Consider the following 26,852-nt stretch of genomic DNA (forward strand, 5'->3'; position numbering starts at 1 on the left):
TTTGCTTAACGTGCACTCTTTGCTGCCAAAACAGCATTCTGCTGGACTGTGTTACATGAAAAGGTGGTTCCATTTGTTTAACACCATTTCAAAAACACTGGGAAATATTGCCCATTTTTGCAGACAGGTATTAATTCAGAAGTATGTGCAATTCACCTCAAGCTCAAGCTCAAAACTGCTCAGTCTTCAGTGGATTTTCTGTGAAAAACTCTCAACAAATCAGGCCTCCTCAGAGCAATGAAAACTGGGGATTTTCTTAGGAAAACCTCACACCGTAATTACTTTGACACTGCATTGCAATGTTTAATAGCAACACGAAATCCCAGCATTAGAGAGATTTGGCCTAATTCCAAACTTGCAGTCCACTATTCACAGGGAAATCGCTCAAGGAGAAATACTGGATGCAAGTGTATGCACAAGAACCTATATTAATAACAACTTCACGAAAAACACGAGATGAAAGCAAAGCAATACATAAACGTGTAATTTACGGTATTTCCAAATTGTCACATTAAGCACGACAATCATAAACCCAGTGTATTAAACCTGCATGAAGACTGGGCAAACTGATTTTTATAAAACCAGGCAAACTGACTTTTAATCTAAAACCTGCACTAGACTTGTGCATAGTGCCTTCCAGGCCTCCAAAAAGCTTCCCTTGGCCGGTTATCATGCGTCTACCCAATTCTCAGGGGCCGGCCGGACGCAGACGTGCTGAAACAGCACAAGCAGGTCGGCTGCATCATGCTTCCGTCCTAAATAGAAATCCCAGCAACCCAGGCTGAAAGCCTGTTTTCATTAACTTTCACGGCTGCTCCTGCTGCTAGAGCAGCTTCCCGACAGGCCCGGGACGAATGTCTCCTCGCTGGAGGTGCTTTTTCAGAAAAGGCCTGGGCAAAAGCTCACCAGCTTCGAAGACAGCGGCCGTCCTCCTCTCAGGCTCCGGGTGCCCCCGAAGCATCCCCTCCGGCCAGGACGCGGCAGGCTCCCACACCGAGGTCGGCTGCTTTGCGGAAATGTCACCAAAGGGCAGAGCAACATGTCGCTCCTGGGCCACTCTCTGCTTTGCTCAGGCGCAGCCTGGTAGACTCGAACCTCGGGCTGGAAGCGGGGGCCCTTCAGAGCTGTTTGACATACCTGCGAGGTCCCATTGGTAATAAACCCCACCCAAAATCCTCAGATCAATCAGCTGTTTTATCAGGCTCTGGAAAGAAGCTGTCTTGCTCAATAAAACATTTTCTGCTAGCCAGCTTTAAAATGCATGTTCAAAGTAAGTATATTAACTCTCACTTATTAAAAGCAGATTACTGCAAATATGTACTCTGGTTTCCAGGCAAAGCCACAAAGGGAAAAAAACGGTTTTCATGCTAAGTTATTTTGGCAAATATTTTTCCCAAGGGCATAGATTAGCGAACAAGAACGATTACAAGAAAATACATTATGTACCATGAATACTTTTTGGTATGCGTAGAACAATTTAAGGTGTTCTAATGTCACATTGCCACATTTAAAAAAAATCCTGAGCTTTTTTAGCCATTGAGAAAAGAATACAGAGTTCAGTCTGTACAATAGAAGCTATTAAAGAAAAAAAAAAAAGTTTTAATAACATAGTGATTATAAGTTGGGGAGTATTTATCTAAAAGAACAAGATGATTGTTTCTTATGGCCTTAATCCAGAATCCTTTGAAGCTGAAGAATTTTTCCCCATGACTTCAATGGGCTTTGGTTCTGGCCTCAAGACCATTTGTCATTATAAGAGGTACCTACTCATTTCAGCCCAATATCCCACAAAAAAGTGCTACATCTGCACACAGCATGTCTGTAGTCAGATACTTAGTCTAGATCTAGCCCAAGAGCCTCTCAGCCACTTTATACAGCAGTCCTTTGGGGAGAAGATGCCTTTCTGTGATGCCTTCAGGCCTTCTCTAGCGTCGTGGACACTGTCACTCAGCTGCTCAGCTCGCCTGCAATACCGATAAAGTTGTGCCTCATGTGTTTCCCCACACAGGACCCATAAGAAGCACAAAAATACTGTTATTCTCAGAAGAAGAAACAAGAAGAGGAAGCTAAATAACTTGCGCAGAGTCCCACAGGGCCCCAGTGGCAGAGGCGGATGCTCAGCCCAGACCTCCCGCTCCTCAAGGGATGCTCCTAGGATGAACACTGAGCACAACGGGAAACGCTGTTTTGAGTCTAGTTAGGGTGGTTTAGAGGATTACCAGCTGCGGCTGATCAGCACCAGCTGTCAGTGTGAGGGTACTGCCCTGTAAGTGATCCTGGGACTCTAATTTGTGCCAGCGCAAAGTCAGTTGGCTTAGCAAAAAACACCTTCAACAGGGAGTTAGCTAAAGCGACTGCCGGCACTTAGGCGGGTACCAGAGGGCCCTCACCGCTCACTGCGGGGGCTTTTGCCTGGTGTCCAGCTGCGGGGAGGCAGCTTGAGCCAAAAGCAGCCCAGCTGTGTCTGCAGAGGCTGCCGTGCGGCTAGTATTTTGTTTGCTTGGCATAACGCGAGGGTAGCTCCTTCCACAAAAGCAGCCTTTACAGACACTGAGGTCACCCGCCCACGTGAAACAGGAGTACAAGACATATGCTTACGTCCCTAAAGCTAGAAGCATTAATCTGCTATGGGCACCTGGGCATCATTCTTTAGATAAGTGGGGACACATTTCGCTCCTTGTGTCATATCACCTACCGGGTTTCAGTCGTGCACCTCGCCACCCCACAGCCTAATGCCGACGGTCGGCTTTCTCACAGCCACAGAGCATCATCTCTTTATGTGTCGCCCGAGGAGGTGTCATGCGATGCTTCGTTCGCTGCCCCTCTTTCTGTCTGCGCAACTCCCTGTCACTGGATTTAAGGCATACCGACAAATCCAGCCAGAGTATACTCGTTACCGAAGCTAGAAATCTGTCCAAGTAGTCTTTTGTGTCGGAACAGCGTTTCCCACGCTTAACTAGAAACCTCTGCGCTGCAGAAAGGCAGTTTTAATTCCCCTACCTAATTTTACAAAGAGTAGTTACTGTGCTTCTCATCTACAGGGAGGATTCAGAATTTGACTGCAATGGAAAGAGCTGATTTGCCTATGTAAAAGATGTGGAGGATTGTTAGAGTCTAACTCCTCATGTCAGATATCTGGATAACAGAATGAGTAAAGAAATTACAAAAGTATTCACTAGTTGCAAACAAAGACATTGCAAAATGTCAATGAAAACCCAGTACCTACTTTACAGAAGATGTAAAAGCGCAGGCCACAGCAAAGGTAGAGGTGAACGCGTGCTAAAAACCAAAGATCCTGCTTCCAAATCCCCTTCTGTTTGGGAATGTTTGGATTTGCAAGTTAATAAACAGCAACGCCTTTGCACTTTTACTGTTGCATGCTTTTCAACCTGACAAGACTGATTTCATTCGTAAGCATATTTATTTATAAATATAAAAACCGGGTCCTCTAGTCTGCCTTTAGACAACCATATTTCAAGTAGAGGAAATGCATTAGCGAGTGCTGTGGCCGTGCTCTGAGAAATACCTAAAGGAGGGCAAGGGCAACAAAGATATTAAAAGAACAAGGAACAGAGGACGCAAAGATAAAACTCCTTCAACATGGACTTTTCAGTATAGACCCTTTCAGTTAGAACGTCCCAAAAAGAAACAAATTCTTTATTCCCTATTCTCACAGTGCGAACAGCATATAATATAAAATACTTCCTCAGTCAGAAACGATCACCTAACTGTGCTGGGAACGGAAAGATGCACTAAGGAGACACACATGTTCAGTGCGGAAACAAGAGAGTGGGAAAAAACTGAAATGCAGTATCTCCTCCTTAGTATGAAAGGCACGTGCCTACTAGCTCTTTTGCGAGGTATTGTCCACTTTAGGTTGCATCTCAAATATATTTTAATTTAAATCTGATATGAAAGTAATTAAATGGCAAACCACATCAGATGATGAAAAACGTATTCATAGGATTAACAACTGAGCAAGACAAAGATCTTTACCAGAACTGTAAAACCTCAGCCTATGTTTGGGAAAAATCAGCCTCAGCTGAAATCATACAATATCCAAATCTAATCAATGCTATGCACCTGAAGTGTTTCTGCTTTTAAAGGACTTAGAGACATTCCCTGTGTGGTCACTTACCTCTCTAGGTTGCTACCTATTTTCCTAGCCACCATCCATTCTGTCAATTACGATGGCCTTGCAGAATTAGCTAATGGTGATATACATCAAATAGTTGCTTTTAAAGTGCACTAAGAATTAGAGTTGGATTCCTTGGTAAGATAGTTAAACTGGATTGTTATGAATCAAAATTACAACAGTTCCCCAAATCTCCACTGGCTACTTACTAGTTTGAAAATACATGTGAAAGGTTATGTGAAGGGTGGCTTCTACAGAAAGTATATTTTTAAGTAACAAATACAAAATATACGGCAACAGAAATGCTTTCATACTGTAAATCCCCATGATGATTAATTATTGCTTGGTGCACAGAAACAAGCTTTGGCTTAATTAAATGAATGCAGTAATTTTAATCTATTTTCTTTCTAATCCCATGACATTTAGAGTTAACAAAAGAACCTTGCAAACAGATGTGTTATTTCCAATTTTAGTCATAGGTCTTAAAAAGGACAGTTAAACCATCAGGTACACTGTATATGAGATAAAGTAAAGTTCCTCTTTCAGATCAATAGAAATGAGAAGTAACTGCATCTGATTCTGAGTTCCTTCAGTATTGTATTATTTTAAATTCCGACTCTCCTGGAGATTTATAACCCTGCGAACCCCATACTATTTCCAGCTCCTGCCATAACCTCAGTTATATTACTTCCCTCTGCTTGTGCAATCTTGCAGTATTCAGCTAAGATTTAGAGCCATGTTTTTTTGTGTCTTTCATTTTCAAGCAATTATGTGGGGCCTGGATTGGGAAGAGCGCCGGAGCTCTCGGCACGGGAGCCGGAGGGTCTGCGGGAGCGACGGACCAGAGCTGCGATGGCTGCGGCTGCCGCTCACCCTAACGTGCAGGGGCTCACCGTGTTTGGACACCTCAGGTCCCCAAGTGCCCCAAGCGCTGCAGTGCCTCAGTGAAGGTGTGCCTGGACGTGCGGTGGCCTGGCCATCTCACGCCGCCACACTGACAAACACGCAGTTTCAGCAAGGCTTGACTTTGCTTCCTGGGTCAACTCACATAGACCTGTTGGACAATAAGTATCTTTTCTTGGAGGTGCCTAGGAAATGTTTTCCAGGTTCCTCAAAGACTACTCCACACCGACTTTGCCAGGGTGCTATCCGAGGATACTGCCTCGGGGCGGCTCCCAGAGGATTCCCTGTGCCAGGCACTTTTTTTGCGGTGCGCACCCAAGTCCTGTAGCAGACTGAAACCAGTGGCAAAGAAAAAGTTCACTTAGCACTCAGAGGAACTCCCTTTGGACTCAGAGCTGCGAAAGACAGCCTCCACATGTTGCAGAGGTGGTGAAGGGAAAAGCACCCCCCCTCCCCCCAAAGGACTGTATTTACCTGACTATGAATCACATGCATAGAATGGCCAAGGCTGGAAGGGACCTCTGGAGATCATCTAGTCCAACCCTCCCCCACCCCCCCACTCAAGCAGGGTCATCTAGAACATGGCCAGGCTTTGAATATCTCCAGCAAAGGAGACTCCACAACCTCTCCGGTCAACCTGTTCCAGTGCTCTGTCCCCCGCAAAGTAAAGAAATTATGCAGTTCCCCTTGCTGCTTTGTGCCTGTGCATCCACACGTGTGTGCGTACATACGTCTGACCCCGAACACAGAGCAATTGCTGTATATTCCAGGCTATTTTCTCCCCTGAAAACAGACACGCCGCCCAGGGGTTGCCTTATATTTGAGGTCACGTACAAGGCCAGGGGACGCAGCCTTCTGGAGCGGGAAGCCTATCTTGCCAGCCACTACTGGGGCAATCCCACAGGAGGGAGCTGGGGTGCCGACAAGCCCCTTCGGGCTCCTGCTTGCCAGTGCCTGACCTGAACGCACAGCTCCAGCACTGCTTTAACATGCGGGCAGCAAAAATTACTATTAGTAATAGTTTGGCCCAGCAGCTATGCAGACATGCCTCCAGCTCCTCGCCCCCACAGTATCTCTGTGAAGGAACAGCAGCAGCTACAGAGTCCCGGCACTACCACTCTGCCACACCAAATATGTTTTTACAACATTTTTCTGGAACGGATACCCTGCCAGATCAACTCTTCTACACTTACTCAAGAGTAGATGCAGTACTTTTTGGACTAGAGAAAGATCTACCTGAGCAGGATATCATGGGCTTGGTTCATTTTCTAGTTGAGCATTTTTAAATATTGCTTGATAGTCCCTAGAGTGCTCCCACCTCATATTGCTGATGGAAGGAGCCAACAGCTCGTCCTATCTGCAAGCTGCAACAAACTGAAAGATTGCATAAGGTCATTTGAAAAAAATGAGAAGACAATTCAGTTTTCTAGTAAGACAGAACCAAACTGCATTCACTGAGCTGTGTCATGCCTCATTCACGTGCCTTGCTCATGCTGTATGTTGCTACTCTTCTAATCAAAATACTCCTTTCCTACTGTCTGAGAAAAACCTCAAATCTTGATTTCTGGCTTTCCACTAACATTTTGTAGACTTACTTATTTATACAACAGAAGCGTACAACAGAAGCTCCTTCCAGGAAGGATGTCTGACCCATTTACTCCCTTTCCTCAAACAGAAGACTTTGTTGGTGGATTTTTCTTCACGTTTGGGTAACCGGAGTGCTGTCTTTGAGAACAGTCTGTGGTACAGTTGGCCTGCCTAGAAACTGTGAGTTACTGTTATGCGAGGTCAGACTATGACTTAAAAGAGAGTAAGGCATGATGTTATTTGAAGAGGTAACCATGCTTTTAGCTGGGTGTTTCATTCTTACATTTATTTTGGCAAACACCTTGAGGTCTGAGTCTGACATCTTTTGAGAGCACTCCAACTCAGACGGTGTCTTTGAGCTCTCTCCCAGTAAGCCTCAGCCTTCTTCCTTCTAATCCCACGCTGCCAAAGTGAGATGATTTCTCTGAATGTAGGATGAAGTAACATCTTATTAGCTCCTCAGAAAACGGAGAAACATGATTCAAATTCATATCAGTAATAAAGTTTGAGGTGATGTTACCATGAAGTAATTTCCCTTTGAAAATTACTGTGATGTTCATAACCATGGCAGATGCAGGAAACAAAGGATTCATATCTCCCTGGGAAGCATGTCCCTCTAAGTCAGTCTTTAGGGAAATTATTAGATGAAACTGAAAATAGTGACATTTAGATGGTGGTGAAGGAATGAAGCTGCCTATCAAAATTTGTAATAATAGGGTATATCTGTATTTGTCAGTTTGCACTGTGTAGGGAATTCTCTGTTTCTTACACATCTATTTATACTGTACCGTTTTTGGCTTCTTCTTCCCTATAGTCCCAATACTGAAAAGAGGCAAATGCCTCTAGAGGGTGCTAGATTTTACCAGGACTGGATTCAGAGCAGTGTTATTGCCAGGCTGCACTACCACGGAGCAGGAGACAGGCACATCTACAATCAATAACTTCCGCACCCAAATTAAGGCCCCCTGCAATCCTTGTGATGTTCGGCACAGAGGCTGACACGATCAGGCACCTGCACTCATCAGAAAGCTGGGCTGGAGCGCTGGCAGCTAAATGACCCAGGGGAACCGTGCTCCAGGTCCTGATGCTCACGTACCTCCAGAGATGGGGAGGAGACAGGCCTCACCAGGCACCACCTCCTGCCTCGTCCGCGGGCTGCCATGGACACTACCAATGCCACCGTGGGCTCTGTCCACTTTTTCCAGAGTCAGTTCCTGTCTTCTTTCTTAGAAAGATCAGATGGCCTGAAGCAGAGTAGGGGACTACACAATAAAAGACACAATAAAAAGCTGTTGACATCTCCCACAATCCCCACAAAACCATCTTGCCCTCTCCTGGCTAACCAACCATATATTTGCTGCCTGGGACAGCTGTTCTGTCACCAGCGCAAACCCCAACTTTGCTACCCAAGGCAGAAAAAAACGCTAACTTTGCACACTCTAGTGAGCAGCATTGTGCTGGGGTCCAACCCCAACCCTTCCCTCCCCATGTCCCACCTCACCGCCTTGTCCCATCCACTTACCTCTGCGTCAGCAGCCCACGTTCCCTACATCTCTCCTTCTTGGCCTTGGTCCCGAAGCTTGAAGAGGAAAGGCCGGTCCCAGTGCTGGCTGGGGCTTTGCGGTAGACATCACCAGGGGAGTGTCCTAGGCGGCCACAGAGTACTGACTGAGTCACCACCAGCTTGCATGACTTAGGGCAACCACTAACTAATACCAGTTGGTGTTGGTTCATGCAAAGGTGCTTACCTGAGCCGCAGACAAGGCGTTTGCAAGCTACTGATCCCTGGGTCAGATAGCGGCAGCTCAGAGAAGTGCATCCCTACCGACAGATGGGAGAAAACATCTCTGCAGTAGTTTGCAGATCACCAAGGCTGGCCTAGAGAACCGGATACTTCTCCTCCACCATCCCTTAGAGAGCGAAGCTATCTCTTAGTGGGGACAGGAAACCCTGGGTAAAAGTCTGGGCTATTTTTTTCTGACTGTTGTGATTCACGGGCTTGAATTTATGAGGCTTGAAGAGGCAAATTAGGAATTTCCCAAACTGCACTAAGCACCAAAAGTCTTAATGTAGTTTGACTGTTGGAAGTGGGGTAAACTTTAGACCAAACTATGCAGGAAGCTCCCGCTGGCTGCCACTAGTTCACTTACTGCATCTCTTCTCTGAATTTGGTGGTGTAACTGGACCGCCTATTCTCCGTTTTTCAGTAAGTTAGAAAAGGAAGCAAAAAGAAGTTGACAAATGGAATACATGAACTTGAGAACATGAGAAACCTGGAAGAAACAAAATAAAGACTTAAACGAACTCACATTTATTTATTCTTTATTTATTAATAGCACCCAAAGCTACATTATATTAACACAAGCAATAAAGCTTTCATGTTTTTTTCCTACCAGTGCATTTCCAAATCCAAGTGAAGCGCTGGAAGCAAGTAATGCTGCCATGCCTTCGACACAGGCTATAGGTCACAATGATGCATGATTTGTAAGTGAATCCCAATGCAATAACAAATAAGTTGTAGTTTTGGTATGAAACCTGCAACCACAAGGAACGGTGGCCATTTCTATTTCCACAAAGTACCATAACAAAAACAACAGCTGTAGCAACTATAAAGGTAACATACTTAATCATACTTTTTGCATCACTTTATTGAATACTCCATGTGCTGGACTTGCAACTTATGGCTATAGTGTGTGTTGGCTACAACAATGCTACAATGAGAGTGTGTATTGTTTGTATTACAGAAAGAGTCATGAAATGTATGGACCTGTCTGCACGTTTTACAAAATGAACCAGCCATACAATAACATTTCACCACCTGTGAATATTGTAAATGGTTAAATTATAAAGTCATTTGTTCAAAAATCCAAATATTTCAATGAAAAAAGTATATAAAATGTAATAAAACATAAATTACATTTAAAGGTCTGTACATGATTCATCTTGCAAACAGAAGCACAAAACCAGCATTCTGTACAATATTGCTTATTTTGGTCTTCTAAAATTCAAAGATTCATTTTCACTAAAGAGGCAGGAAACAAGCATGGTTTCACATGCAATCCAGCACTAATTGCAGTAAATCAAGTGAGTTTATAACCCTGCACAAAACCAAAACTTTTATAACATAGGCACATGTATCTGGAGCCCTTTTCTACATTTGACAACCAACATGCAATTAAAGTTGGATTGTTAAGCTAGTGCACACCTACCATGTCTCTTCTTTCGGTTAACAGTGTATTAAGGCTGCTTGCTGCTAAAAATACGCAGCAGAGGAGGAGTACTTTCATCCACAAATGCAGTCAGCCACGCTCATTTGGAAGCTTCTGTCACGGTCATTCATCGGGAAAGATGAAAGAAAGACATCCTCTGTCCTCTCAAGTTATCCCACAGGATGTTGTGGATGCTCTAAGTTTACGTGGGTTCAAAATCATTTGGATAAATTCGTGGAAGAAAACTCCATCAAGGGTTATTAAAGAAAAAAAAAAAAGATTCCACCTCTGGCTTGGGAAGTCCCTAAGCCACAAATTGCTGGAGGCTGGGAAAATAATCTGGGGAAATACCACTACATGTTTGCCCTGTCCTTGTACTCTTCCCTAGGCAGTCGCTACCAGCTGCCTTTGGAGACAGGCTACCGGGCTAGACAGACCCACAGTCTGACTCAGCACAGCAATTTTTATGCTGTTTCCCTACTTTTCTGACTATTGTAATACAAACATGGATCAGTATTCTCAACTTGTTACTTTTTCAGACTCAGAAAGCAAACACAATCTCGTGTCCATTACATCAAAGAGATAAATACTATATACTAAGCTGTCCATCACATCCAGGGCACTCCTTTATGCTCAGAGCAATTCTGTAACTGCAGTTTGATTCCTTTACGTGTTACTGGTTTAAGCATAATTCACTAACATTACACTCACATATCATGATATACATGATGTGCAATGCTACTCTGCAATATGTTGCACAGCAACAGTACATTACTGAAAAGCAGCTTCCCTCAAGAACTGTAGGACAGTAAAAAAAAAGACTAAACCCAGCAATTCCATACCATCATATTTGCAAAATCTGATGGTGATAACAGTCAATAAACCTGGTATATCATTATTGCTGCACTTTATATGGGTGTAGGATTTTTTGGTTTTGTTTCGTTTAGTCAGATCAAAATCACTGATCTCAAGTCTAAGGATCTACAGTCTCCATGCACTGAAGTGATGTGAAACTCTTAGTAAAAAGGCCAAATTCCTTAGGCTTCCGACTGAATTTCTGCTTCGTCCATCTGAAGTGTGTCATTATCGCCCAGTAACTCTGTTTCTGGCACAGAACCCTCCTCTTCCTCCTCCTCCTGGACGGGATTCTGGGCAATATCTTCCGTCCCGTTGTGCGTGTCGTCCGTGCCCTCCGAGAGCAGAGCTGCCCTGTCAGCCACCGAGGCGTTGGAGGGCGCTGTCGTTACGTAGCCCGTGCTGGTGGATCCGCTCCCGCTGTGGTGGGAGCCTGGTTTCGGAATGATCTGGGGAGGCATCTGCTGAGGAGCCATTTGCATTGGAATTTGGACAGGGTAAAAATTGGGCAAGTAAGCGCCATAGGCGGGCATCGGCTGATAACCATTGACTGGAATGTAGAGCTGCGGAGCTGGGACCATCGGCCTCATCTGCCCTTTCATTTGGATGAACTGCGGTTGAGGGAAAGCTTGAGTTTTCTGCTTTGGTCCAACATACCTAGCATTGCTGACATTACTAACGGGGCTTGTGCTGAGAGAGCTTGTTTGCGTGGTGTTGCTCGCCCCAGAGGTTTGTGCTGAGCTGTTGTAATTAGAAAGGTTTCCCCATGTTCTTAGTCTGTTGTGTATATCTTTAAATCTCGGTCTTCTGTTGGGAAATTCATTCCAACACTCCAGCATCAAAGTGTATATCCATGTGGGACAGTCGTCAGGACACGGCAAAACCTGTCGATTCCTGATCATCTCAATGACATCCTGGTTAGAATAACCACAGTAAGGTTGTAGGCCATAGCTGAAAACTTCCCACAACACAACTCCGTATGACCAGATATCCGAATCAATAGAAAACTTGCCATACATAATAGCCTCAGGGGACATCCATCGGATAGGAAGAAGGGAATTTCCCATCAGTTTATAGTAATCAGCAGCGTAAACTTCCCTGAAAAGGCCTAAATCAGATATTTTCACATTAAGTTTATCAAACACCAATATATTCCTAGTGGCTAAGTCTTTGTGGACAACATGGTGGCTCGAAAGGTATTCCATTCCTGCAGCTATCTGAGTCACGATGTGGAAAAAATCTGCTGGCTCCAGAGTGGATTTGACTGTCTTGTCATCATCCGTGCTGCCGACATCCGAATGGGGAGATCTCATCACCAAGAACTCATGGAGGTCACTGTGGGAACAATAGCTAAAAATCATGCTGATGGGCTGTTCCTTCGTCACTATGCCCAGCAAGCAAACAATGTTTGGGTGCTGTAATCGTGATCTCATCATTGCCTCATGTTTGAATTCTTCACGAAGAGCCAATTCTGCTTTGTCTTTAAGCGTCTTGATAGCAACAGCCTGGGTTTGTTCACCTGGTGCTGTACCAAAAAGATGCCCTTTGTAGACTTTGCCAAACCTCTCTTCTCCTAGTTCCTCCATAAACCGCACTGTAGACAGATTGATTTCTTTAAGTTTAGCCTGCAATGAAAGAAATTTTTAAAAAAAGTGTTAAAAAACCACAGTGTTTTCTAAACAACAGAATCTTCTATTAAAGAAAAGCTTCCAGTGGTTAGATGCCGGAAGGAAGATAAATTGGGTCAAAATGACTTTCCCGCTTTTTGTATACTCACAAGAGTACATTGATTTTACAGTTAACCTTGGAATGAGTTACACCATTATCAGACGTAAATTGAATTACGCTGCAAGAGGATGAGTATAATTATTTTTACAAAGCAGCTACTGTATTTCCTGCAAGCTAAAAGAATGATCAATTCAGAGAAAATCTGGCAAATAATGACACCTATTAGTGGCAACTGCCTTTGCCCTACAGGTCTGCCCAGAGATGCACTGCCCATTGGAGATCCATTAGAAAAGCCGTAGGCACAGGCCCAGGAGACAGCTGCCCCGGGGGGGAACTGAAATATCCCTCCTGGCAGAAGGAGGAATAAACCCTCTTTCTTGTAGTTCCCCAGTACTAGATATGCCCTTTCTCCCCCGTTGCACTGCAGGCATGGCCCCTGCCTGTGGGTAGCAACACTAAATACAACTGCTGAGAAACGCTGAACCAGATCTGACTGAGGCGGGGAGGCAGAGAAGCTAAAGGGGGAAGAAGCTGCTCTCTGCTACAGGAAGGAAAAGGGGGCAAAGCCATGAGTAAGAAACCCCCGGAGAGTCCTTGCTCCTGCAGCCCGGCGGGGGAAATAAGGGAGTCTGCACGGGTGGATTTGATGGGTCCAGCCTGAGCAGCCGTGGGACCGAGGAGCCCCCAGCTGAGCCACCACTTTGTAGAAAGGGCACTGCAGCAGAAAGGAGCAGGGCAGGCTGGAAAGAGGCTCTGGCAGGTGATCTGGGGACACGCTGGGATTTTAGTAGCGAACAGGCTGTGAACTGGACCAAACAGTCTCCAGCATAGCCCAGACTTGGCCACCAAACCTCCCCCTTACAGCACAAAATCAATGCAATTTGTTACAATCGGTAAGATCCGTTCATTTTGCAGCTTCCTGAACAGATGTTCCCAATTGTTCCAAACTGAGTATTGTTTTTGTGAATCAGTGTCTAGTAAATGCTATGATCAAAAATTCAGCAGCAGATCTGAACAAGATTTTAACATGGAGATCATTTAGCTAACCTAGAAAAGTATTTCCAGGAGCTGAGAATACAGACAGAAGTTCAAAGCCATTTTTGTTTCACTGTCCTTTGGGATATACACACTTAGAAACATGTTGCGCTTAGACTCAACTCCCAGCTCGGCAGTAGCTCAGATAACCAGAAGACTAAGCAGACAGATTAGAAAAGAAACCCCATCATGCGTTCTGCTTGAAACTAGCAAACCACAGTGGTATCACAGAATCACAGAATCACAGAATCGTTTAGGTTGGAAGGGACCTCTGGAGATCATCTAGTCCAACCTCCCTGCTCAAGCAGGGTCACCTAGAGCATATTGCCCAGGATCACATCCAGACGCGTTTTGAATATCTCCAGCGAAGGAGACTCCACCACCCCTCTGGGCAACCTGTTCCAATGCTCTGTCACCCTCACAGGAAAGAAGTTTTTTCTCAGGTTCAGATGGAACTTCCTGTGGTTCAGTTTCTGCCCATTGCCTCTTGTCCTGTTGCTGGGCACCACGGAGAAGAGGCTGGCCTCATCCTCTTGACACTCCCCCTTCAGATACTTGTACACGTTGATGAGATCCCCTCTCAATCTTCTCTTCTCCAGGCTGAACAGGCCCAGCTCTTGCAGTCTTTCTTCATAGGAGAGATGCTCCAGCCCTCTAATCATCTTGGTAGCCCTCCGCTGGACTCTCTCCAGGAGTGCCATGTCTCTCTTGTACTGGGGAGCCCAGAACTGGACACAGTACTCCAGGTGAGGCCTCACCAGGGCTGAATAGAGGGGCAGGATCACCTCCCTCGACCTGCTGGCAACACTCTGCCTAATGCACCCCAGGGTACCATTGGCCTTCTTGGCCACAAGGGCACACTGCTGGCTCATGTTTAACTTGTTGTCCACCAGCACTCCCAGGTCCTTCTCGGCAGAGCTACTTTCCAACAGGTCAGTCCCCAGCCTGTACTGGTGCATGGGATTATTCCTGCCTAGGTGCAGGACCTTGCACTTGCCTGTGTTGAACTTCATGAGGTTCCTCTCCGCCCACCTCTCCAGCCTGTCCAGGTCCCTCTGAATGGCAGCACAGTCTTCTGGTGTGTCAGCCACTCCCCCCAGTTTAGTATCATCAGCAAACTTGCTGAGGGTGCACTCTGTCCCTTCCTCCAGGTCATTGATGAATATATTGAACAAGACTGGGCCCAGGACTGACCCCTGGGGGACACCACTAGCCACAGGCCTCCAACTTGACTCTGCGCCATTCACCACAACCCTCTGAGCTCAGCCATCCAGCCAGTTCTCAATCCACCTCACCGTCCACTCATCTAGCCCACACTTCCTGAGCTTACCTAGGAGGATGTGATGGGAGACAGTGTCAAAAGCCTTGCTGAAGTCCAGAAAGACAACATCCACTGCTCTGCCCTCATCTACCCAGCCAGTCATTCTGTCATAGAAGGCTATCAGATTGGTCAAGCATGATTTCCCTTTGGTGAATCCATGCTGACTACTCCTGATCACCTTCTTGTCCTCCAGATGCTTAGTGATGACCTCCAGGATGAGCTGTTCCATCACCTTTCCCGGGATGGAGGTGAGGCTGACAGGCCTGTAGTTTCCTGGCTCCTCCTTCTTGCCCTTTTTGAAGACTGGCGTGACATTGGCTTTCTTCCAGTCCTCAGGCACCTCTCCTGATCTCCAGGACCTTTCAAAGATGATGGAGAGAGGCCTAGCGATAACATCCGCCAGCTCCCTCAGCACTCGTGGGTGCATCCCATCGGGGCCCATGGATTTGTGGATGTCAAGTTTGGACAAAAGATCTCTAACCCGATCCTCCTCAACCAAGGGAGAGTCTTCCTTTCTCCAGCCTTCCTCTCTTGTCTCCAAGGTCTGGAATTCCTCAGGACTGGCCTTAGCAGTGAAGACAGAAGCAAAGAAGGCATTCAATAACTCTGCCTTCTCTGTATCCTTTGTCACCAGGGCACCCGCCCCTTTCAGCAGCGGGCCCACGTTTTCCCTAGTCTTCCTTTTGCTATTGATGTATTTGAAGAAGGCCTTCTTGTTGTCCTTGACATCCCTTGCCAGATTTAATTCCAACTGGGCCTTAGCCTTCCTTGTCGCATCCCTGCACGCTCTGACAACGTCCCTGTATTCCTCCCAAGTGGCCTGTCCCCTTTTCCACATTCTGTACACTTCCTTCTTCTGCTGGAGTTTGGCCAGGAGTTCCTTGCTCATCCATGCAGGTCTCCTGCCCGCTTTGCTGAACTTCTTCCTCAGAGGGATGCACTGATCCTGAGCCTGGAGGAAGTGACGCTTGAATATTAACCAGCTCTCTTGGACCCCTCTTCCTTCTAGGGCCCTACCCCAGGAGATTCCCCTAAGTAGGTCCCCGAAGAGGCCAAAGTCAGCTCTCCTGAGGTACTTCCAGGAGTAAAATCAAGCTGCAAACTGAAGACTGGATCAGAAATAACATTTCTAGTCACTGAGACAAGCCGCAAAATGGGGATTGGCAGGTGAGTGCAGATGCCATAAAAATATTTTGTACTGAAAGTTATTGCTGGAGGCCAGGGTTTTGAGGTACAACAAGTGACTGCAAGACCTGGTTTTCACGGAAGTAGTGGCTAGCACATGACAAAAAGTAGGTCCCTGACAACATGGCTCAATTTCAACACCAAAAATGTGAGATGCTGAAAGTCACGACACTTTGGAAAACTGAGGCCTAAGCAAGTTCTGCAAGAAATACCTGTTTGTGCTGATTGATGAGTGGCATTTCCATGTCCTGGCTAGGAGATGCCATCAGCTGGCGACGCTGTGGTGTAGCAGCAGATGCCTTTTGCTTGTTCCTGCACATACAGACCAAGAAGAAAAGGCAGGCAATAACCAAAGGGATAGCTATGCTGGGAACCAGGATGTAGAGGATTCCCATTTTGCTGTTGTCACGTGGGCCTGTAGGGCACAGAAACAGTCATTGGTTACAATAAGCATTTTTAATGGGTTAAACAGTAAAGAAAAACAAAAAGTGCTAGAGTGTGTTGATTGACACCAAATTTTAAACAAAAAATAAGCTTCTGTAACCTCAAAACAGAAGTCACGCTTTTTTCCCACGCAGTAATTTTCCTGTAATGTTTCAAAGAAATCTGAATGTACACAGCAGCAAGAAGTGTGAAGATAAGATAGGACTCCTAAGTTTAACACAGTCTGCTTTGACTGTACTAGTGCATGGTTTATCTTACGTTATTTTTGAGGTTTCCTGCAGGAGAAAGTGCAGAATATAGACTTCAGAACCATTGCATAAACTTGTTCAGTGATATAAAGCAAGTGAATAGTCTTATAGTATATAAAGTCCCAGCGCCATAAATCGCAGCACAACATGGCAGTCTGGCCTTCTCACTCACCTTCAGCCATTTCATCAGCACTTTGCCCTCTAATTTACCTCCACTGGTACTACTTCTGCCCAGAATAAACCGAAACGTCACCTCTCACTGGCAGGGACGTGGTGTACTTAATTCTACTGAATTAAGGTGTTCTTGTTAACACAAGTTACAGGATAACAAAGATGAAAAGGCCATTGATACATTTAATAGGACAGTTTGGGAACCTTTGTAAAATACATTTTTCTTGGTGTTTAGAGACTAAAGGACAGCACAATGACACCCAAAAGTTTTATTGGAAATGCCTGCGTTGTCTTCTGCAATCCATGGTTTTGCTACTTGTGACTACTGCTTTTACCACAACCACATCCCAGCGTGTAATTTTGACATCATGTTACATGCAATGTAGAAATGTATTCTATATGTCAAATGCTGTTACTGTAAAAAAGTGAAGTAACTCAGAAATTTCACATCAGTTTTGAGTGCTCTTAGATATCCAGGAAATCTGCAATGAAACCGCTCGTATGGCTTCCACCGTGCATTTGGTGCTGCAGGAAACACGCTTTTCTTCCTAATAAGCACAGTATTAAGTTGCTTTGTGGTCTCTGAAGACTGTTACCACTGTAACAGCTCTAGAATGAAGTCTGCACCAGTATGGGAAGTAAATGGGACTGCATTAACATGCTGTGACAGGCTGCTGCTTATTTTTGCTAACACTAGTCCAGTACTGAACCAGAAGCAGATAGCATAGGCCATTTCTGATAAAATCACCTCTTTCCTGACATCTCTGCTTCTGTGCTTTGGGTTTCTTACAACCAAGCACAGTGCTGTATCTCCCTCTACAGGATCTGAAAATCTTTGCTGCCTGTCAGATGGCACACAGAGTGAAAGCAATATACCGTTGAGCAGTGCTAGCAAACCAAACATATACCGGTGATAAGGACATTAAGGCATGACATTTAACAAGTTTGAAACCAAACCACGAAAAGTATCATGAACTTTTATCTCTGCTTAAGCCTTCAACACATAATAAAAAAGTAAAAAAGTGGCATAGCGTTTCAGTTAGAAGCTCTGCTTTCAAGCCAATATTAAATGAGTGCAACACAAAACAAGGATGCTGCACTACAGCAGGAGAAACATCTGAAAGCACAACTTGCTAAGTGAAGCACGCTCGTAACAACATGGAACATTTAAAACCGCAAAGGATTTAGGCCAGTCGTAGGGGGAAAAAAGAAAGAGAATACATACTACAAGAAGGTACGTCACACAGTTCCATGCGTACGTTTTTATTCTTTGTAAAACACCAGGGCCCATCCATCTGGCCTCCGGGATTTCGGCAATATGCATGCCCGCCGCCCAGCTCTGGAAACTGCGCGCTTGTCAGATCGTGGTTGTGGGGACTCTGCGAGTCCCAGAGCTGACAAGTGTGGCCAGATTTGGTGACGCTGACCGTCCCTCTATAATCCGCTCCAGAGCCATTGTAGCACTGATGATCTGTAAGGCAGGATTTGACAAAAAGTTACAAATCACAGAATAGTCAAGAGGCAGCAAAACCAAAACAGCTGAAGGGCAGACACCACGTAAGCATAAAATGAAGTACACTAGGATTTAAGTTGTGCTTTTTGCAATTTCAGCTCTGTGGCTATCTGTCCTCTTTGACACGTGGATATTCTTGAATTCTGCCCTTGAGTACCTCCATCTTATGGCTACACACAAAATCATTTCGTACCTCTGAACGCAAGCTGGTACTAAGCAGCATGTAGACTGCACCTCTAGACACAAGGTAAAAGAAGTTCAACTAAATTAGAAATGTGAGGTTCACCTCAGCAGAAGTCTCCTGATGCCAACAGTGTAAACTTGCTATCGCTTTTTAATTCTCATAATCTTCCTATTTTCTCACACTGCTCACTTCCTAGAGAAATTAGCATTGCATTTTGTAAGGCCTCTTGCTGATTTTTCCTTCATTTCTCTTTCAGGAAAAAAAAAAGAATTCAAGCTTTTCTTTTCTTTACATACACCACTCTCTTGTATCTGCTGAACTCTGGTTTTATCTTTATTCTGTCTCAGTTTTGCTGCTATCTTCTCTTCAAATCCTGTTTGCATGCTTGCCTGCTACGCACAGCGCCTGAACTGAATCACGCATTTCCCCACACGTTTGAAACATCACAATCTCCGCTTTCCTGCACCTCCCTCCCCAGCCTTCAGGAATCCAACCCTCTCAAAACTTCTGCTTTCCATTTCCTAAACAAATCAAGGGTACTTAACTGGAGCTGTTCCACTAGAGGGAGTACCGCTGGCTCTGAGCACCAAAGACAGCTGCGCTTTCAAATCTGTTTGCCAGATTTTGGATTGGTTGTTTTTATTCTCATTCCTTGGGGTTGCTACCTCTTGCCTGGCTGACCTGGCTCTGTCATCACTTTCTCAGCTGTTTCTGCTTCTCAGCTCCAATGCACTAATGCCCTACTGGCACACAACTAGTTTTCCATGCCCCCATGCTCCTAATGGTGGGTCCAGAAAATGGATATTCAGAATAAGCCAAACACACTTGGAGTCTTCAACATCTTTCTTTGTCATGCAGCTTCCGCAAGGAAGCGTGTAAGGAGGTGGTCATCAGTTCCTGGGAAACAGAGTAGGCAGAAGAAATGCCGGCACTAACAACGGACAGCCTTTCTCCTCCTGGGGGCAAATATAAATCCACAGAAGCAGGATGAATGTTTCACCTATCCTGCGTGTCACAGGATAGCCACACTGCAAGCTTGATTTACAGGATTAGTATTCTTGTGGATTTCTATATAGAAAGGACGAGCATTGAATATCCTAAAATGTGTAATTACTTAACAACCATTCCCAGTGAAGCTTCTTCAGGTTATTTAAGGCTTACTGACTTTTAAACAGAACTCACACATAGTTGTACGAGGTGACTCATCCAGAAAGGTAAGGCCTAAGGAAGATGGGTAAATGAACCGTATTCTCACTGGTCAAGGACCTCAAGCCAGAGTTTGGGGAAAGGCATGTGGGTAGGGAAGCCTGCAATGCACTGCCGCCCCTAGCAAATCTGTGCCAAAACTGATGTGTGGACACAGAATTGCATTGCCTAAGGTCATCGATATAACTCTTTTCAGTGCTAAACAACAACCTTTTAGCTTCCTCACCCCCCTCACCTTACAACAATGCAAGATTATGCTCAGTATTAACAGCCTAAAAAGTAATAATGATGTCCAGCGCAGCAGTATTTTCTGTGCAAAAGGAGCCACTGATAATTTATTGTCTCTCACTCCCCACCTGACCAGCGCTAAAGGCCCAGACTCCACTTTCGCCTTGTGACGAAGCATCAAGACTTACATCGGTTGAGTCTCTCCACAGGGATCCCAATCCTTATGCAGTTGGCAGCCTCCAGGGTGTCAGGTCGTGGGAGATCCTCACACTTAGGCAACTGTAGCTGCATCAAAATGAGGGGGTTTGATCTGGCGATGTTATATTCCTGCCGGCAGAGATCGTTCTCCAGGACTTCACATTCATCCCTGCACAGCTCTCGTGGCTTAGGGGTCCGGGAGCGCTCATCACACAGGGGAAACACAAAGTGGCAGAAAGATGGTATGGCAAACTGCGAGCACTGATCGGACAAATGTGTGGAAGTGCCAATCATGGTAAATGCAGCTGGAAAGAAATAAACATCATGGTTAAGCACCAAATCACAGTAAGTACAAGAAACAATTTCTATATAGTTGCCTTCTCCATCTCTGCCTTTTCTTGAGGATCTGAAAGCCTACTGAGCAGCAAGGACATTTGGTCATTGCTGCTGCAGAGGACAGATGACAAATGCAGAAAGCAAACCCACCGCTCCACTGCCTGTCGGAGGTCTGCACATCGTTTGCAGGATCTCATTTCTTCAGAAGTCACCCAGGTAACTGGCACAGAGCAAGTTGTGTGGCACCTGACTGATTTTGACTTGAAAGAATAAAGATCTAACTCAAGATGCACCTGCCAGGATGTTAACCTGTGCTTCTAAAATTTCTAAGCAGGTAAAATCTCGATGACAATCATTTAGCTTCTTCCTCCCATAGACATTTTGATCAGTAAACAAGATATGTGTTTTTCAAGCCTTGAAATGCAAAGGGAAATGTGCTGTTGGTGTTCAGAGAGATATTGCTGTTAATAGAAATGGGAAACCTAACAGGCAGCAGTTTGGGGAAAAATGAATGTCATTAATCTCAGCATACTGATCACATTAAGATGAATGTCATAATTAATTAGGCACTTGATCCTCCCCTTAAGCTCTCAGTGCCTACATGCTAACATTTATCTGGGAGTTTTCTTGCACGTTTGCAAGAAAAGACAAATGTGCACATGCACCATGTATCTGGGGATGCAGCAAGTTTTGAATGTAGGAACATTCCCTCACTGGAAAACATTAACTGTGAGTGAAGGTTGCTAGACTGCACATCCCACCAACGCACGCTGTAAGAAGGAAGGAAATGAGCAATTCAAGCTATTGAGCAGTCCTTTTACAAGCTACAAATCAGTTCTTTCCCTCTTGTTCAGCTGCCACCCGCTTTCCGCTGCCTCCCGCTCTACCAGTCTCCTCTCCTGAGTGCCATCCATGCTGCAGCCCCTGCTCTAGCCTTGCCTATGCTTCGCAGCTCTGCTTATATTAATGCAAGACTATTAATGCAGGAATGTAACCTTTTGTTAATCCCATTGTGAATACTGCACAAATAAGAATGATATCAGGCCTTGAACGACAGCTGTGGGATGCACTTGTCCCTAGGACTAACAAGTTAAAATAAACCTTAAGGAGCGAACTATTCACTGCTGGTTATCTGAAATACCATATTAATTTTTGCGAAGGTGTTCCAGAATTTGGATCAGCATGTCTTTGTTTTGACGGGAGGAACAAAAGCAAGCAAGGCTGGGTGGTGACAGTGTAGCCCTCAAAGAAGACATGCAGAGAGGCAGACATGTGGGGACCCGGTGATTATCGGGGTACCAGAGAGCAGGCAGCAATGCTGAGAGCAAAATAGCAGCAGCCCCGGCCTCTGGAGGAGCCTCTAATCAGCAGTGATACCTTGTGAAAACAGGGCAGTCACCAAAATCTAAACACCTGGGTGCAGAAATGCAAAGATCTTCTTCACCACAAGCCCTGCCCATTGCTAAAATCCTTGGTCTCCAAAGAATGCCAGAAATGGCCCAGAAAGCCAATTAACCACTCATGTTTTCCAAGCTCCTTTCTCAAAGCTTGCTTGCTCCTATAAAGCTATGTTAAACCCTAGAACTTACTCTATTCCTAAGCCTCTTTCCCAGTTCTCTTAGTTATAAGGCTCATGAGCCACGTAGCAGCAGGAAAGCATAGAGCTGCTGAAACCTTTTAAAAGGAGGGGAAAAGTTGAAGTTTTAAAGATCTGCTGTGTTAGATAATTTATCAGAATGAGAGCAAATACACAAGCACAAATATGTGGACAAATGGCACTTAGGAGCCTTGAACACTGGCATCAATTCAGTAGAGCATCTGAATGAAATAAATGGGAAATGGGACTTTCAAGAAGAGAAAAATTAAGAGTCTATATGTGGGTTATTTTTTCAGTCAAACAGATACTAAACAGCACAGTAAAAACATTGCAAATCACACATATTCACAGGTCAGGGGTCGGGCCCATGCACTCTTTATTGCTGGCCTTTTTGTCTCTTAAGTTATGTTTCAAGTTCTTCTCCAGAAATGCCCTTCTTCTGTAGTAGAAGGCTGAGATTCTCATCAAACTGCATGACGAGGACCAAATAGCACCACAGGTGGCACAGATGAAGGGAGTGTATATCACATATCAGCACAGCAGGGACATGAAAATTCAGAATGAAAATTCTCCACAGATACTGTCTGGATCCTTTCTGAATAGGTTCTTGGTGTTGGACGGTAGATGTCACTATTTCCCATGCACAGCCTCCACTTAAAATATTGTAGGCCTTTGAGTACAGGGAGATTCCACCAAAAACTATACTTAAAAAGTACACAGCAAATATAAACAGAATATAAGCCAAAGTTATACAGCTGGTTTTTCACCTAACAAAACACCTCGGTCTCAAAGTTATCTTGGCATTTGTGCAGAGAACACCTAGTCTTGCATACTTAAGTTGTGCATTTAAAATTTGCAAGAAGCAAGTATGCCGTGAAGTCCTCAGTGATCACTTTGCACAGCACTTTCGGTATGTCCTTTAGATGAATAGACCTTAAAAATGCTATATAATTCTGTGTTATTATTACTGCCTCAATAGGCGCTATGGCACTCCATGTGGTGGAACGTCAAGTTTTCCCAGTGAAGGATGGTTCGATCAGAAATTCTTCACGACGCCAGGGTGGAGCCAGCCTCCAGCCTCTATAGTCTAACCGATAATCAGCGGTATTAGGGAACATGCAGTCTCACCGTGAATACCCATACTGTATATGCCAGAAATAAATATAACTTGATCAGTAAACATTTTCTGGAAGATATTGCTGTTTAATTTTATTCATTTATTTTGAAAAGGGCATTTATGAATCTAATTCACAGAATTGTAAATTTAGTCATTGCTTGAAAAAACATCTAAACAGGACAGAGATGACATCACAGGAAACGATATCAAATACTTAAAAGTATGAATTAATTAATGATAGAACAGTGTAAGAGGTGGGAATTGTAACAGAGTGCAAGAGAGAGGAGGGAGGGGAATGAGTCTTAACAGCACAGAGAAGTCTTTGACAAACCCAGTATCTGATCACCATATCCCAACACCAGGAGTAGGAAAAAACCCCTGAATTTTTAGCTTGACACTGGCTCTTTCAAGTAACATCTTCAAGGGAATAGAGTCGATGAGTGAAGTCCAGCTTTTTTGGCAACTGGTTGTGTTTAAATAATAGATTCAATTAGCTAGCTATATCCGACCAGATGTGAATAACCTCCTCCTGGGCTGAGTTAATTGGCCATATATTACTATAAACAGTTTGCTCTATTCCACGGATTCATTTGCTTGCTCTAGTTGTGTGCATCCGAATCACAGCTGCTAACATCAGCGATCACTCTGAGGAGGGCCAGTGAAGAAAACCTATGTTGACGTACAGCCCATTAAAAGTCATTAAGATTTTGGACACATTTGCAAGTGTGTACAGACATGATGATCAGAGAAAGAATCAGCAGGGGCAGAGTGCAAGAAGGTCAGCTCTTGTTTTATATAAATCAATGTGAAAGCCAAACTCTGCTGGGATTATGCAGTAGGCGTGGCAAACCCAAGGGAATAACTACCATATTTATTTCAAGAGAACCAAAACGCAATCTTTTTCATTACATCAGAATGCACTTACTTTTTTTTTTAAATTTTATATTTGAATCAATCATGCAAAAAGCTCCAATGCAAATTACGAGCTGGTAAAAAGTCAAGACTCTGACGTTTCACTTAAAATGGAAAACTCTTTTATGCATGATAGCAATTTTTACCCTCCTTGCTCCAAATGTTTCTAACTGCAGGAGAGGAAAACTGGATCACCTACTCTAAACCTTTATATAAGGAGAGCTCAGTCATTAGCTGATAAAACTGAAAAGGATGATAACACGTTTGTACTTGAATTGGATACTTTCACAAATGCTTATTGTCCTACTACAAAAGCACATAATCTTACCGGTAATTCGGTTTTCAATTTCCCCTTGCATCTGGAGGGAATCCACATAAATGGTCCTGTTTCCAATGATTCGTGCACACGCAATTCCCCGGTACGGCTGACAGAACCCGTCTTCATGGTAATCTTCTCTGCAAAAGACAGATTGGGATTGTATACGCAGATGTCTAGCTGTCCCCAATGAATTTTTAGGAAACATACTCTTATAAAAGGAGAAAGAAAACAAAAGGCTGTAAATCTGAAATGGGTTAATTCCCCAGGTGCAGCTTTCTCCTCCAATTCTCTCTTTACACTACCTTGGAAGTATTAATGAGGCACCCTGTAAATAGCTCATTAGAGAAAGAAGTAAACCAAAAATTGAGATTAACTTAAAAATCATATGCTAACAGTAATGGGATTTGACACATGAATCTATTAAAATGCTGTTAGACTGAGACAGTAACATAGATCATGTTACTTGTCTTCACGCATTTTTGGCATCTATCCTCATTCAGTACAATTAGGCAAACAGTTGGTTCTCTTCTCTCACCTCTTTCTCCCATTCTTCATTTCCTGGAGTGAACAGCACAAGAGAACATGCCAAGATTTAATTAAAATATGGAATAATTCAGAACCATGAGTTAGATACACAGAATGAAAAGTAATCAAGGGTGTAACTTCTTTTCCTCCTCTCCTTGTTCAGTCAATGCCAAATTCCATTTCCGACATATATTTGAATGCATTGCTCAGGTCAGCTATTGGACTAACTTCTGCTCTCCTTACCTCAGCGTAAATATTTTCGGATAAAAGGACTAGCCTAAAGGCCCAGTGGTTCAACATATCCTCCCCAAAGCCTTGGTAAATAATACAGAGCTAGTCTGTAGATCGTAACTGCCTGAGCACCGAAAAGCCCCCCCCCCCCCCCCCCCCAGCCAGAGCGCTCTCAGGTATAATATCCAGCATGTCATGTGCTTCCTCCGGCACATCACAGCCTCTGTGCGAGGATCCGCTACTGCATGATGGACTGAAAAATATATATAATGTAATCTGGAAAACCATAACTCTAGAGCAATACTAGCATACTCAAAAGCTTAATCAGCTTTCTCTTAACTAAGCAGACAGTTCAAAAGTCTGTAGTGCCCCTCCATATTTTGGAGGTGTTATTTCAATACTCTCCTGTGCTTTGTACCTTATTTATTATCTTCAGATTCTGATACCTGCTTTGGTCACCCATTTATCCACTTCTCTTACAAATATCTCCACCTTTCCTGCATTAGTCTGTCATATGAGCAAGACAAAATTATCGGTGGAAATGTGTAAAACTAGCCTGCTTAAACTTCAGCAGGGCCAGAAGAGCACTAAAACCTGCCACGCGACAAGAGCTAGCCACAGTGAACAGCTCACCCAACACCCATGCAGCACTGAGCGCAGCCCATCGCTTCTGGTGTCTCATCCTGCCTTAGGGTCCCCCTTCATTTTTCCTTTGTTAGGTCTCCCTGACAAAGCTCATCTCTTCCAGGAAAGGTCACCACTGTTTCGTAGATTAAAACGCTTCGGAAGCGGCAGGCTGGGCAGGACTGTCCTATAACCGCGCAGTCCAATACTGGCACCATCCATCACCACCCGAGCAGCAATTCTCCCTCTCCTCCGGGAAAGATGAGCACTTAACAGAAGGGCCTGATGCATCACATGGCTGCTACACGGACCACGCTGATTTGTGATCTGCATGTGGAGTGCCTCACGCAGTTGCTGTCCAGATCTGGCCGTCGTTTCCTATCACAGTGTGATCGTTCCATAGTTATAAAACAGTATTTTGTCTATATGCTCCAAAACAAGATGAGCTCCCACAAAGATATGTAATTTTTCTATGACGGAGGATGAAGCTAAGGTGGAGCCTTTCGGGATCAGTTAATCGCCGCAGCGCCAACTCTTTCACACTCGTAACAAAAACCCCTAATTTTGCAACAATTGCATCATGCCCGAAGGGACGAAAATATCAAAGCGTTTTGTCTGTGCCTGTTTTACGAGCCCTGACCACCTCAGTAGGAAGTCAGCAATTCCCATAAGGGCCTGAATGAATAGGAAACCCCTATGTGACCTCTTTCGCAAGAGTAAATTCATAGCCCTATCCTGTGGAACAAAGTCCGCAATGTATCGACGTGTAACTGTACCTCGGGCTTCAACTCTCAGCGCAGGGCTCCCCTGCTAGCGCGCACACACATACATGCAAAAGTATAAAAAGAGTACTCCAAACAACATAGTTTTGGTGACAAAAGCTGTGTGATCTCTTACTTAGCTCCGTTTATTTATTTCTGTCATAACCTTCCAATACAGCTTATATACTATATATACACACATACGTTAATACAGATTTCCCCTGTCGTATGTTACAGGCAACTGCTGATTAAACTAAACTGGATATGACCATTACCATGG

The 26,852-nt window shown here is 44.5% G+C and overlaps 1 protein-coding gene and 1 long non-coding RNA gene across 6 annotated transcripts in view; both read right to left on the minus strand.

Annotated features, from left to right (window-relative positions):
* Positions 1 to 7,736: 7,736 nt before the first annotated feature.
* LOC138064380 (uncharacterized) lies at positions 7,737 to 8,881 on the minus strand. The gene is made up of 4 exons (XR_011137620.1): positions 8,776 to 8,881; positions 8,374 to 8,446; positions 8,148 to 8,271; positions 7,737 to 7,887 (listed from the first exon to the last, which is right to left on the minus strand). It is a non-coding gene; the product is annotated as an uncharacterized lncRNA (long non-coding RNA).
* Positions 8,882 to 8,930: 49 nt separating this feature from the next.
* Positions 8,931 to 26,852, minus strand: part of LOC104150279 (tyrosine-protein kinase transmembrane receptor ROR2) — a 151,910-nt gene continuing 133,988 nt past the window's right edge. For all 5 annotated transcript variants that reach the window (XM_068928297.1, XM_068928301.1, XM_068928300.1 and 2 more), the window contains exons 5-9: positions 24,441 to 24,568; positions 20,141 to 20,455; positions 18,047 to 18,292; positions 16,171 to 16,373; positions 8,931 to 12,314 (exon numbers count right to left, since the gene is read on the minus strand). In XM_068928297.1, coding sequence (XP_068784398.1) covers positions 10,872 to 12,314; positions 16,171 to 16,373; positions 18,047 to 18,292; positions 20,141 to 20,455; positions 24,441 to 24,568 — 2,335 coding nt within the window. In that variant the 3' untranslated portion in view covers positions 8,931 to 10,871. The remainder of the gene's footprint in view (positions 12,315 to 16,170; positions 16,374 to 18,046; positions 18,293 to 20,140; positions 20,456 to 24,440; positions 24,569 to 26,852) is intronic.

This window comes from Struthio camelus, chromosome Z, assembly GCF_040807025.1.
Source record: "Struthio camelus isolate bStrCam1 chromosome Z, bStrCam1.hap1, whole genome shotgun sequence".
Lineage (NCBI taxonomy): Eukaryota > Metazoa > Chordata > Aves > Struthioniformes > Struthionidae > Struthio > Struthio camelus.